We start from the raw sequence: 14,670 nt of genomic DNA on the forward strand, positions 1-14,670 counted from the left end.
GGACGACCCCTTAACAAAAACTTGTTTAATGTGGATTATACCAGTAGTACTGTATAAACTGGTTTTTTAGAGTTCCCACAATTATGGAAAAATTTCTTGAAAAAAAATTTTTATAAAATTGAAATCTTAATCTAAAAACTATTTTATTTTTAATTTATATTTATTTTAAATTTTTTTTGTTTTTGAATTTTCTTTTTTTTTCCCTTTGAAGCGGCGTCTGTGGCCAAGTGGTGCTTGGCCACGCTGTTGAGCCGGCCCTGTTTATATATTTATCTTAAATTTAAATAAAACAATAATAATAAATATTTTCTACTTTTGTTAATAAAAACATTAAATTTTACAATATGATATATTTTTTGAAAAACTATGAATAAAATAATTAATTATATTAGTTCCGCTAACTTAGTTGTCCTCCATAATGGCAGAATTGAAATCAAAACAACTCTAAATTATTTCGTGACGTCGAGCTAGGAACGGTGGATTTAAACATCCCAGTGAAAAAGCGCACATGGGATACGCGTGGATTTTTTCCACATGTAACCCATGTGGGGATTATTATTTTGTCCCATGTGGGTTTCATATGGTAAATCCCACATGGATTCCATATGGTAAATCCCATATGGGATACGTGTGGGTTTTTACCATATGTAACCCATATGGGGATTATTATTTTGTCCCATGTGGGTTTCATATGGTAAATCCCACATGGATTTTATGTGGTAAATCCTACATGGGATATAGGTGGAAAATACTACATGTTATAGATCTTAAATGCCACATATTTTAATCCAAATGGTATAAAAGTAGTCAATACTAGACAAATGAAAGTCCGAATGCTTCTATGATAATTTTTTTAATTTAAAAATTACTTAAATAGCAATTTAAAACTAATCATCGAAGCTTTCAGAGAGGCTTAACTTAATCTGGTATTTGCTACTTTATTCCATTTGGTATTCAAAACGTGTAGCATTTTTGATCTTTTACATCGACTGTATAGAGCACAAACGTAGTATGTCCACATTTTTATGAAATCTATGTTTTACTATATTCTTATTGGCAGTAACATAAGCTTGTAGAGGACATTTGTAATATGTCCACAAGTGATATCCATCACTAGATATAACACAAAACACAAGTGTAATATCTTGATTTTAGCAAATATTTTGAAAATTGAAATCCCTTTTTCTCCGTATTTTGGCTTTTGGACATACTACGTTTGTGCTCTATACAGTCGACATGTGATGTTTTCCACCTATAACCTATGTGGGATTTACCTTAAACTATTATGACGAAATTTTATAAAATTAAAAAACGTGTTGCAAAAATAAATGCTATTAATCAAAAATGAATATTAAAAATATTATTTTTTCTTTTGCGATTTACGCGCCGTTTTTTGTCAATCGAATTAATTAAATCGCTTCGGCTTGTATAATACCAAGGTTTTTAGTTAGTATCTTCTAACTTTCTTCAAATATTTTCTAAAAAAAAAAATATAAACACAAACATATATAAATATAAATAAATAAATAAATATATATATATATATATATATATATATATATATATATATATATATATATATATATATATATATATATATATATATATATATATATAGAGAGAGAGAGAGAGAGAGAGAGAGAGAGAGAGAGAGAGAGAGAGAGAGAGAGAGAGAGAGAGAGAGCAAATTTAACAAGGAACCTTATTAGTCGAGCAATTTTAATTATTAGCCAGGTTGAAGTCATTAATGACTACAATATTTCACAAATAATTATTTCGTAATTTATTACTTACAATGACTAACGTATTATGGGTAATTGAACACATATTATGCATAATGAGCTAGAACCAATGAGGAGAATCCTGAAAAAAAGTGATCAATTAGGATAAGTAGTTAAACAAAAAAAACAAAAACAAAAATGTAAAAACCTACTTTTTCAATGATGTAAACATTGGGTGCAATAGCCACTGGATGCAAAAGTATCTTTACTTTTTCGTCACACACACGGCCTTCTATAATAACAGGCCTTGACATCGCGCAAAATGCCTTAAAAACTGAAGGCCGATTAAACTTTCACTTTTACTTATATTGATATATTTTTATATTAGGTAGGGTGTAATGGCAGTCTATGTTTTCTTAGAATAATCTCTAGTAAAGACGGAAATATAAAAAGAAAACCAAAAAATTGTTAAAAGATAATCATGCTTTTCGTATTTCAAATTTCATTAAGAATATTTATGTAATATTAAATAGTATCAATAACAAGCAGAACCATAACAAAGTATATATCTATATATTAAAAAGATAACTGCATTTTTAATTTTTTTTGCTAAAAATGGTAACAATAAAAATCACCAACAATAAAAAACACCAACAAAGTTGGTGTTTTTTTTTGTTGAAGTTGATTCAAGTTGAATCAACTTGAAACAAGTTGAATCAACTTTTTATTGTTGAAGTTGATTCAACTTTTTTTTTGCTTGAAGTTGATTCAAGCAAAAAAAAAGTTTTATCAATATATCTCAACAGGGTTAAAGTCCTTATACTTGGCAACTTGTAGTCAATACACAAATAATCATATAAACTTCGTCGCATAGCAAAATACACATATGCTCTACATATAATATCTGAAGTATATAAAACTTCACCAACATTAACTTTTTTCATAGCATTAAGGTGTTCGAATAGAATATTTGACTGAAGCGAACTTTCTTTATTTTTTAAAAATCTAACTGCTTCAAATAAAGCTAATTTTGTTTTTATTAACTTTAATTTGTTCACAGCTAAATATGAAATATTACAAGTTGTGCCATTATACTAAAATAAATAATGGAACACCAAGTTTGTACATTTTTGATTGTATGTGCAAACTTTTTTTATTAAGCTGGAAAACAATAACATTGTTATTATCACTTAACAAAGATTGAATATCGTCAAATATAAGTTCATCCTCTTTTAGAAAATCATTTAACTCATCTGGTAAAATGCTTCGAAAACCGCTTGAAGTTACAGTTTTTCTAACTTTACTTGCTGGTGTGGCTAAACAACTAGGCGGAATATTTTAAAAACAGATGGTGGGTTTAAAGGTCGTTGCTTCCCATATTTGCTTTCAAAAAGTGCTTCATTTGGCCAATGCAGTTGACATACTGCTGTATAGTCTGTAACAATAAAACCAGTTCTTGGGATAGCTTCACTACATCTTTTTCTCTCCTCTAGATTCTTCAGGAATTTATAAATTGATATTTTTGTTGTAGTTGAGTATTGATATTTTTGTTGTAGTTGTAATTGATATTGTAGTTGTAGTTGTATAAAATGATATTTTTGTTGTAGTTGAGATAGTTCGACTTGCAAAGAAATACACAGCATTTTAAAGGCATTTTAATATTTAAAAAAACTTATTGTTAGTTTGACAATATTATTACCTTACAATGTTAACGCCTTGAACCTTACAACGTTATTATCTTGATGTTGTGCTATCTAATTTATAAACCAATCACATTTTAAAGATTTATTAAAAAAGCGCGAACACAAACTTTCGTCTAATGTTAAAAGATGAAAATGTAAACACAGTATTAGGAATTGGCCTTCAGTTTAACAACTTTGTTGCGCGATGTCAAGGCCTGTTATTATAGAAGGCCGCGGTCACACATAATATAATATTCTGAAACTAATAAACAAACATCTAAATTTCTATAAGTAAATTTATTCTTTGATCATTGCCTTCATGTCCTATCTTATTTTCATATCATAATCTATAATGGTATTATTTATATAACATATCACAACAATATTATTAAATTTGTGATGTTCAAATATCATATGAACATTCTCTAATATGTTCATATGATATTTGAATATAGTTCTTGAGTATATTATCTGCAAATAATTGACTGATGCAAGTTCAAATGTTGTCAAAAACCAAACATGCATGCATGGGACACTGCAGTGTCCCACAAAGAAATGCAGGTTTGAAAGTCAAACTTTCTTTATTAAAAAAAAAAATTAAAATAGGGGGGAGATAGGGAGGTTTCTGTAACTTTTTTTAGGCTCCAAAACTTTTAACTTTATATATAATAAGGTTCATAAAACTTAAGGGACTAACGAAGTACATTGAGGAACAAAAACAGGATATTTACAGAAACTTTTAATCTGGAGTACCACAGTGTAATTGGGAATAAAGTCTCTGGGTCCAGTATTCAAAGTAATACGATCTAAAGTAATATATAAATTAAATAAAATGCTTTAAAATGCATGCAGTTATACATATAACTCCTGATAACTATATGTATAACTAGTTATACATAAAATTTATTATATAAACTTAGTTTTTAGGTTATGCTTGAACAAATTAGAACCAATTAATTCAAATTCAAGATTTAGTTCAAGTTCAAGTTATTTGTTCATTGTTTTTTCAATATTTTATATTTTTTTGTTCAAATTTTTTAGCGAGTACTAATTCTTACTACAGTAAGAATATTTATCATTGTTGAACGTGATTTTATTAGTAACTTAATTTTACTATCAACATATTTTGACAACACCCTTTACATTTTAAATGATGACAGGTTTACTTTTCTATTGATGTTAAATTTATTACGTTTCAATAACTCAGATTGAATTTTAACTGAATTATTGTAAGTTTTGTAAGGGTTTGTTATATATCAAATGGTGTTGTAAATAAAGTAAAAATAATATATATATATATATATATATATATATATATATATATATATATATATATATATATATATATATATATATTTATATATATATATATATCTCATAGCCTAAATACTATATATATATATATATATATATATATATATATATATATATATATATATATATATATATATATATATATATATATATATATATATATATATATATATATGTATATATATATATATATATATATATATATATATATATATATAGTATTTAGGCTATGGGATCATCCATAAATGATGCCAGTAGATAGAGGGGCAGTGTGAGTTTAACAATAATTGACAATGGGGAGGGGATGTTGAGACCAAAATAATGTCAATTAAAAAATTGAATTAAAAAAAAAAGTAAAATATTTTATTTAAAAAAAAAGTAAAACAATTTATGCTAGCTATGAGCAGGTTTTAGAGGTATTTACACCAACAATGTGGTCTAAAAACTTCTTGCTTTTGTTGCTTAAAACTGTAGAGGATCATAGGAAAAACAATTTAAATTCAGAAATTAGCTTGCTTATCTGAAAGAACAATTTATGTTTTTTTTTTTTACTTTTAGTACTGTTGAGAATAAATGTATAATTGAACCAGAAAAAAATTGATGGTATATGCATTTTTTATATTATATTAACAATTAAGATATACCATTAGATAATATGATAACAAAAACTGACATCATTTTCAATGGGAGATGTCAAAAAATTGACTGAGTTTGATAAAGGGTGAAGTTGTTCAATAAACCAAGTCATCATCTGACATCATTATGCATAGATGAGCCTACGATTTAGGTAAAATAAGTAATCAATTTGCCATATTTCTCTTTAGAAAGTGTAAGAAAAAAGCATTGTTATGCTGAGAACCTACCTATTGAGCAAGCTTTGACCACCTATTTTATAAATTTGAGAGACAGAAGTGGAAGTGCGAATTGCAAAACAACTAATAACAATGCTCTAAATTGATTTTAACTTAATAGACTAACATTAATATAGTATTTAGTAATAATAAATGAAGTTTACATGATTTTTATAATTTGTATTTATTTCCATTAATTATCAGATGTCAGTCTCCATTTTATAAAATGAATTAAAAAACTATTTATTTATCTTATATATGAATACGGTAATGAATAGTGCGCATAGTTACGCCTAATGTTAGTGTTGTTAATGACGGTTCTGTATTTTGTAAAATACACCATTTCTTAGTTTTTAAGTAGTTTCTAGACTTTTTTATGCGCGGTTACATTTGCCATGCGGTCTTTCGCAAGCAAGCAAGTTAGAGCTGATATATTATTATTTTCGAAAAGAATTGATGTTGTTCATTGTTTAAAATAGAAAATTCAAATAATCGTTTGTTTGTTGTTGGTTGTTTTTATTTTTCTAATTTTTATAGCCTGTTTTCATTTTTTAGAAGAAGTTTATAACTAAAATTTCTGTTTAAGTAAACTGTTTTAGTTTTGTCGTTAGTCTTTTTAGAACATTTTAAGCAAGTATTGTTTTATTTTCTGGAGCAATTAAGAGGAGCTGATGGCTTTTTTAGTAAGTTCAGTTCATTTTCTTATTTATAGATTAAGATTATTTTTTGTAGAAAGAATAATGAGTATAAAATTTTATTTATGTGTTTAATATGAAAGTTAAATAGAATAAGATTGTTGTTTGTGTTCATGTAAGTTTATATACATAAGTTTGCGTTTATTTCAATCTATTTTATATTGCTCTATATCTATATTATATATTTTAAATTCTTAGGAAAAATAATAAGGAATAGAAAAATAATAAAAAATTTTTCTGGAAATTGTCAAAAGAATGTTGTGTTATGCTTCATTTTAAGGTATCTGAATATGTATTTATTTGAAATTTATAACTTTGTTCTTTAATGGTTTCATCTTTTTCATTACAATGTTGTAAATTGTAGTCTGCATTCTTTGTTACATTAAAAATAATTTATGCTAATCAATGTCGTTTTATAGCTGTTAAAGGTTTGCTTACATGTTTATCTTATGCTCAAAGTTAAAAAGTTTTTGATAAATATGTGTATGAGATGATATATGTAGTTTGATAAATACAAGTATGTAGTGATATATATAGTTGTTTTATAAATGTGTTTATATAAATGTGTTTTTATAATAGTATGAAATGTATTTTATCCAGGGATGCGAAGTCCCAAAAAGACTCCAGCTTTTTGTATCTACTTTTTCCAAGTCTGTAGTGTCCAGAAGCTCTAAACATGTTTATTGACTTATTATCTGCTATAATAATTTCATGAGATTTGATGACTTGAAACTTATTGTTTATAAGCCAGGAGTCCTTGCCGCCATAATACCTAAGAATTCTGGGCTAATAAAATGATTGTTCCTCTAACCTAATAGTCTTAACTTTTTTACCTATTAGTAGTCCATAAACTTATTTATATTTTTAGTGCTCCTGTATACCAAAAACTAGGATAAAGTAATCTTTTTGTGACTTTCAAATCCGGAGTCTTTTTTGGTACTCTGCATCCCTGATTTTATCTAATGTGTACATGATTGTTAAATGAGGTGTTTTTATATGTTATATAACATTTAAAAAAATTGTGTTTTATAGTTAGTATAACTATAACACACAATATATTTGAGATATAGATCTAGATCAACCTTACCAATCAAGTGGTGTTACTGCTTTAGGTCTAAGTGTAGTCTAGCCAATATAACTATTCTGAAAATACATAACATCTTTAATTATTTTTTGTGTAATGTTGTTACCTTTAACTTATCTTTTTTTTTTTTTTTTTGACTTATCGATTGTTGAAAAGATTTTTGGAGATGCTGATCAAAATGATTATTCTAAGCGCGTGATTTTAACACCAACTAATGTTGAATTATTATCAATCAATGAAGAAGTGCTTGAATGTCTGCCGGGTGAGGTCAAATTGATCAGCACTTAAATAAGTGCTGATCAATTTGATCAGCACTTATTTAAGTGCTGATCAAATTGATACTAATGACCTTAATGAAAGAAATAACTTTCCTGTTGAGTTTTTGAACAGCTTAACTTCTTCAGGTATGCTACCTCATTGTTTAAAATTAAAAATTGGTTGTGTAATTATGCTACTTAGGAATTTAGATCTCAAAGCTGGGCTATGCAATGGTACTCGAATGAAAGTTAGTGCTCTTCAAAATAATTATATTGATGCAGAGGTTTTGACAGTGTTTTTGGTGGTAAACGGGTTTTTGTTCCTCGAATTTAGTTGGTTCCATCAGATTCTAATTTACCTTTTGTTCTGAAACGTCGTCAGTTTCCTGTCAGATTGGCTTATTCAATGACAATTAATAAAAGTCAAGGTCAAACATTTGATAGAGTCGGGGTATACCTCAAAAAACCGTGTTTCTCTCATGGTCAACTATATTTTGCATGTTCAAGAACTAGAGCATTTAATAGTTTGTTTTTCAAAATTGTTAAGCATCTCATTTAAGGTATGGTAGGTGGAAAGTGTTACACAAATAATGTTATATTTTCTAATGTTCTTAATTTATAGTCTTTTTCATTTTCATTTTTCATTCATTATAGATTTTCATTTCGAAAATTTACTGTTTGTAGATTGTGAGCACATTTTGTATGTATAACTTTATTTATTATTTTAATTTTTTTTTTCATAGTTTTTGATAAATATCTGTCATTTAATATTGTTATAAAATGTGTTTATATTTATTATATAAAACCATATTTGTTTATAGTTGTATATATGTTAAAATTATGTTGTTTCCATGTTTTCAAAGTGGTGTGACTTGGCATTATGTTGAGCAAGATTGATAACCTTGCCAGCCAAGCGGTGTACTTATAGCAGAGGTGTGACTTGGCAGTATTTAGTGCCAGGCGGTGTTACTGCTTTAGAGCTAGGTTGTGTTGTCTAGCCTTTTTTTAATTTTTCTGGAAACACATAATATCTGTTAATATTTAGCGTAATGTGTATGAGAGAGTATGCAACCTTGATCTTTAAATCTAGGGCGTTTTAATGTCCTAAATTTGAAGTAATTGAATAACTAATATTGAATATAAAAGCAAATATACTTTTATGTATTTATATGTTTAATAAAAAGATAAATATAGTTAACTTAAAATTGGTTTTCTAATTTTGTCTTTCATATTTTAATTTGGTTTGTTATTTTCGCTGAATTTTAGGATCAAGGGTGTGGTGTAAATATTCTATTGTTATGTTTTATTGTTGTGATGTTTTGTGTTGATAGACTGCTTGGCTTACCTTCACGTTGGTGTCTATTGTTAAAAATGAATAATTGGTAGTTTCATTATTGGAACTTACTGCTTTTATTTATTTACTAAAAGCCAAGACAACATTTTGCTAAAAATGCAATTTATATCTTAATTTGATTTTTATTTTTTTTTAGTATTGTTAATCCTTTTGTACTTGGAAACAGATTTTATAGTTACATTTTCGATAAATGTTTATATTAACTGCCATGTCAACATAGGTTAATATAAATAGGTAAATCGATTTTGAGTTTTTATGTGTTTTTTTTATTTTTATTTATTTTTTTGTAACTACGGTATCATAATTCCATTTTTTTTTTTCTTTAAGATTTACGATTGACGCATTTATACGATTTTTAAAAAAATACCCTGATTTCCTTTTATTGTAAATTTTTTGTCAGTTAAAATGATATAAATATATGCAATTAGTTCAATTTTTTTTTAAATTTCTCTTTTTTGTGCCTAATAATTTGTTGTACGTAACTTAAGAGATGTTTTTAAAGAGGGGTCGCAACTAAAAACCTTTAATTACATGGAGAATATTGTAGTTTTGCGCATTTGTCAAATACGAAGTTACTTAAATTTTATAACGGGTTTAACCAATTAATTAGCTTAGTTTGCATTTGCAACACTTTTGAGGAAAGAAAAAATTCTTATATATTTTAAATTCTTATATATATTAAAAAGAAAAAATTCTTAAAAATGTAAATCATTGTTTTACATTTTATTATTTTGGTAAAAAGTCTTTATCAAAAACTTGATTACTCTTAAAAAAAATAACTTTATTCTCCTGACTACCATTAAAAATAACTTTATTCTCCTGGCCACCATTAAGGCAAAAACGAGGAAGGGAGGTCCTTTATTAGTGTCAAAATATATGAGAAAATATACTTCAAATATATTGTCAATATACTGTCTTTTATTAGTGTCAAAGTATACTTCATATTAATCTTATTAATTAAAGTTCATGATATAAAAGAATTTAGCTTTACTTTTTCGTCAATTTAAAGCATGATGAAGTGTTATTATTTTGTGTCAGTAACTAAAAACGTACTGTGTTGAGCTTTGTAATGTCTAGGAAAATGGTTCTGCCATACACTGTATTGACCTATGTCAGTTTTAAATTACTCAAATAACGTTAACTAATTGGTAAATTAATTTATTTGAATTTTGCAGATGGCTTAATTTTTTAATTTAAAGGCGTTTTTCTTACATAGTATTAGTTAAGGTATCGCAACTTTAAATTGTGGAAAACAGCCATTATAAATTAACAGACCGACCGTAACCCGTATTACGGGTTGCTTTCTGCTAGTAGTATAATAATAATACATAAATACTAGTTTCCTAATGCTATTATCATCACAATATTATTCGTTTTAAAGTGAAATTTTGTATCAATTTTATTGTTTTAATGTTATATTTTTATATATATATATATATATATATATATATATATATATATATATATATATATATATATATATATATATATATATATATATATATATATATATTACTTTTACTTTATTTACAACACCATTTGATATACAACAAACCCCTACAAAGCTTACAATAATTTAGTTAAGATACAATCTGAGTTATTGAAACGTAATAAATTTAACATCAATAGAAAAGTAAAGCTGTCATCATTTAAAATATAAAGGGTGTTGTCAAAATATGTTGAAAATAAAATTAAGTTACTAATAAAATCACGTTCAACAATGATAAACATTCTTACTGTAGTAAAATATAGTACTAACTGATAAATTTGAACAAATAAATATAAAATTAACAAAAACAATGAATAAATAAGAACTTTAACTTGAACTTTAACTAAATCTTGAATTTGAATTAATTGGTACTAATCTGTTCAAGCATAACCTTAAAAAATAAGTTTTTATAACAAATTATATGTATAACTAGTTATACATATAGTTAACTATCAGGAGTTATATGTATAACTATATGCATTTTAAAGCATATTATTTTATTTAAACATTACTTTAGATCATATTACTTTGAAAACTGGACCCAGAGGCTTTATTCTCAATAACACTGTGGTACTCTAGATTAAAAATTGAAAAGTTTCTGTAAATATCCTGTTTTTGTTCCTCAATGTAGTTCGTAAGTCCCTTAAGTCTTAAGGACCTTATTATATCTAAAGTTAAAAGTTTTGGAGCATAAAAAAAGTTACAGAAACCCATCTCCATCCTATTTTTTTCTTTTTTTAATAAAGAAAATTGGGAATTCTTTGACTTTCAAACCTGCATTTCTTTTTGGGACGCTGCAGTGTCCCATGCATGCAAGATTGGTTTTTGACAACATTTCAACTTGCATCAGTTAACTGTTTGCAAATAATTTACTCAAGATCTATATTCAAATAACTATTATATTATCCTAATAATACGTCTATTTGCACAAATCTGAATCTTATTTCTATAAAGAAAGATAAACATTATTCGTGGTACTTACATACTTGCTTGCCATTCTCTTTCTTAATATAAAATATTTTCACACAATATAAACGTAACGCAATGCGATGTCGATTTAAAAATTTTTTTTTTTTTTTTTTTTTTAGTTACCAGCTTTTAAATTAATTCCCATGCAAAATCCACAGGAAACCCACGTGGGATTTCCTATGTGTGTAAATACCATATGGTTCCCACATGTAACCCATATGGGATTACCCACATGGGTTTAAGGTGACAAATTTACATACGGATACCACATGGAAAAATCCGTCCCACATAAATCCCATTATTCCCACACAGAACCCATGTGGGACGCGGTTTTATTTTTCACTCGGATAGGTAAGCCCACGTCAAAACTAGACGGGTTCTGTAAAGTGTTTTTTAAATTTTGTTTTGGTCCCATAAAAAAACCAATTATCAAACACACTTATGACCAATATGAGTCAACCCATAATAGGCCCTATGTGAACTTGCCCACTTCTAAATTTATAATGTAAAGCCCATATTAAAACCAGACGGGTCCCGTAAAATTGTGCTCGCTATTTGTTAATTGCACTTGCCCATATTGGTCCCATAAAAAAACTAACTATCAAACACACTTATGACCAATATGAGTCAACCCATAATAGGCTCTTTGTGGTCTTTTCATATTGTCAGAGTAAAAAAAGTACATTTATAAAAATTCGAAAAATATGTTTAGAATCCTAGAGAAACAAGACGTTTTTCCTGAAAAACTTCGCAGTAAGCACATAACATTATTTCAACGTTGCGAGTTGGTATATGTAAAAAATAAGTCTAAATTTCAACGTTTTCTCAACGTAAGTTCAATGTTAATTTAACGTTTTTTTTTAACGCTATTTCAACGTTTATTTTTAAGTAAAAATTAACGCTGAAAATAAACGTTGAAAAAATACGTTTATTAACGTTGAAATTTTCAACGTTTTTTTAAACGTTGAACTTTCGTTGAAATAACGTTGAAATTTCGATAGTTAAAAATAAACTTCGAAAATTTCAATGTTATTTCAGCGTTTATTTTTAGTTTTTTTAAACGTCGAAAATTAATTAAAGTTTGCCGACGCTAATGTACTAATACTGTGGTATTAAATAAAATTTAATATTGCACATAGATTTCTGCGTGGAAAAGTTCTATAAAAACTTTTAATAAAAATATTAATGTAATATATATTTATATATATATATATATATATATATATATATATATATATATATATATATATATATATATTTATATATATATATATATATATATATATATATATATATATATATATATATATATATATATATATATATATATATATATATATATATATATATATATATATATATATATATACAGTGGGTGGCCTTGAAATAGGGCTATTGAGCTTTCTACACATTTTTGTGAAATTTTATCCATAATGTAAAAAAAAAATAAAGGTTTGCGGTAAAAAATAATTAAAAATTTGAAGAATAGTTGTTTATTATCAAATATAAATATAAAAACAAACGAATTTTTTTTTTTATTTATAAAAATTGTAATGTTATCAATATTTTGTAAACCCACCCTTTGCTGCTATAACAGCTTCTACTCTCCGTGGCATGCTGTCAATGCATTTCTGTGCCAATTCATTAATGTTAGGGTTTCGATGCCAACCTTCAATTAGTGTTTCAATAAGCTGGATTTTATTTGCCACCAGTTCTTTTGAAGAAACCTCCCGTTTTAATAGCTCCCACAGGTTTTCTACAGGATTAAGATCCGGGAAATTTTCTGGCCAATCCAGCAGTGGAATTTTTTTCCAAGAAACTTTTTAATGGATTTTGCCGTATGGCATTGGGCAGAATCTTGCATAAATATAAATTCGCCATCTGGAAACCATTCCGAGACTTGAGGAATGAGCGTTTGCTCCAAAACTTCTTTGTATTGGTCTTGCCTCATTGTCCCTTGGACTATGTAAAGCCTTCCCGTACCCTTACCACATATAACGGACCACACCATAATTGACAATGGATGTTTTACTGTCTCAATAATGCAGTCTGGATTAAATTTTTCACCCACCCTTTGTTGCACAAATGAGGCTTTGTCGTCCTAGATCTGAAACGTGGATTCATCAGAAAAGCATGCCTGAAAACAAATGTTTCAAAAAATGTTAGTCTTTCATTAATCTAAAGAAAATCGATAAATAAATTAGAAAATGACATGTTTAAGAAATAAATATCTTTCTCCAATCATCTGTTGTCATATTGCGGTGTTTTATAGCCCATTTCAGTCTTTTATCCTTCATGGCAATCGTTAATTTTGGTTTTTTTGCAGGACGGTAACACTTAAAGCCTAACTCATCTAAGCGTCTCCTGACTGTGCGATCACTAATACTAATTCCAGCATCTTTAATCAACGTTGTGATTATTTTTCTGGGTTTCTTTCTATTCTCCGAGCAAATATTCCTGATAATTCTCTCAGAATTTGGCGTTGTAAGGCGTTTTCCTTTACTGTTTTTACGGAGTGTGGATATAGGGTTTTCGCCACTTTTTATTTTTGATGCTATTCTTTGCACAGTCTGCCTAGAAACGCCAATTTTTCTTGAAATTTCTCGTTGAGAATAGTTAGTGTTGCTTAAAAGTGACATTATTTTACTTTTTTTACAAACATTCACATCTTTTTTTTTACCCATTGTCAGAAACTTTAAAAAATTTAAAAGACAAATAAACACACTACAAAAATATGTAAAAGAAAATTAAAAAAGTTGAAATAATATATATTTTTGGAAAAACTACTTTCAAAGAAGTCTTTCACTTAATAAAACACTTAAAAAACTAAAATTTTGAAAAATAGTCGGTTAAAAATAACGTTTGAAGAAAGATCCTTAACACACACACAACAAGCTTCGGCACTCACGGTTTTACTTGTCAAAACATGCAAAATACAGTGTTGCTAGCAACAAAATAGTGTTGCCTACACAATAATTTGTAATAATGTCGTAAATAATTATGAAAAATTGTGAATTTTACGTTTGAAAGGTGAATTACGTTTGAAAGCTGACAATATAACAAAAAACGTGATGGCCCTATTTCAATGGCCACCCACTGTGTATATATATATATATATATATATATATATATATATATATATATATATATATATATATATATATATATATATATATATATATATATATATATATATATTAGGGTAGGTCGATTTTATTTCCGCATATTGCGTAATATTGCAGTAGCTGGAGACA

The 14,670-nt window shown here is 27.0% G+C and overlaps 1 protein-coding gene and 1 long non-coding RNA gene across 2 annotated transcripts; one reads left to right on the top strand and one right to left on the bottom strand.

The window, feature by feature from the left end:
- Window positions 1-8,407: 8,407 nt before the first annotated feature.
- LOC136084116 (uncharacterized) lies at window positions 8,408-9,403 on the top strand. Its single transcript, XR_010640353.1, has 2 exons — window positions 8,408-9,192; window positions 9,286-9,403. It is a non-coding gene; the product is annotated as an uncharacterized LOC136084116 (long non-coding RNA).
- Window positions 9,404-13,632: 4,229 nt separating this feature from the next.
- Window positions 13,633-14,100, bottom strand: LOC136082939 (uncharacterized). Its single transcript, XM_065802354.1, has one exon. It carries the CDS (start codon window positions 14,098-14,100, stop codon window positions 13,633-13,635), a length of 468 nt encoding a protein of 155 aa, XP_065658426.1.
- Window positions 14,101-14,670: the final 570 nt, after the last annotated feature.

Source organism: Hydra vulgaris, chromosome 08 (genome assembly GCF_038396675.1).
Source record: "Hydra vulgaris chromosome 08, alternate assembly HydraT2T_AEP".
NCBI lineage: Eukaryota > Metazoa > Cnidaria > Hydrozoa > Anthoathecata > Hydridae > Hydra > Hydra vulgaris.

Bases quoted from the DNA above. Each gene is read 5' to 3' on its own strand.
- LOC136082939 (XM_065802354.1), bottom strand. From the start codon at position 14,100: ATGGGTAAAAAAAAAGATGTGAATGTTTGTAAAAAAAGTAAAATAATG.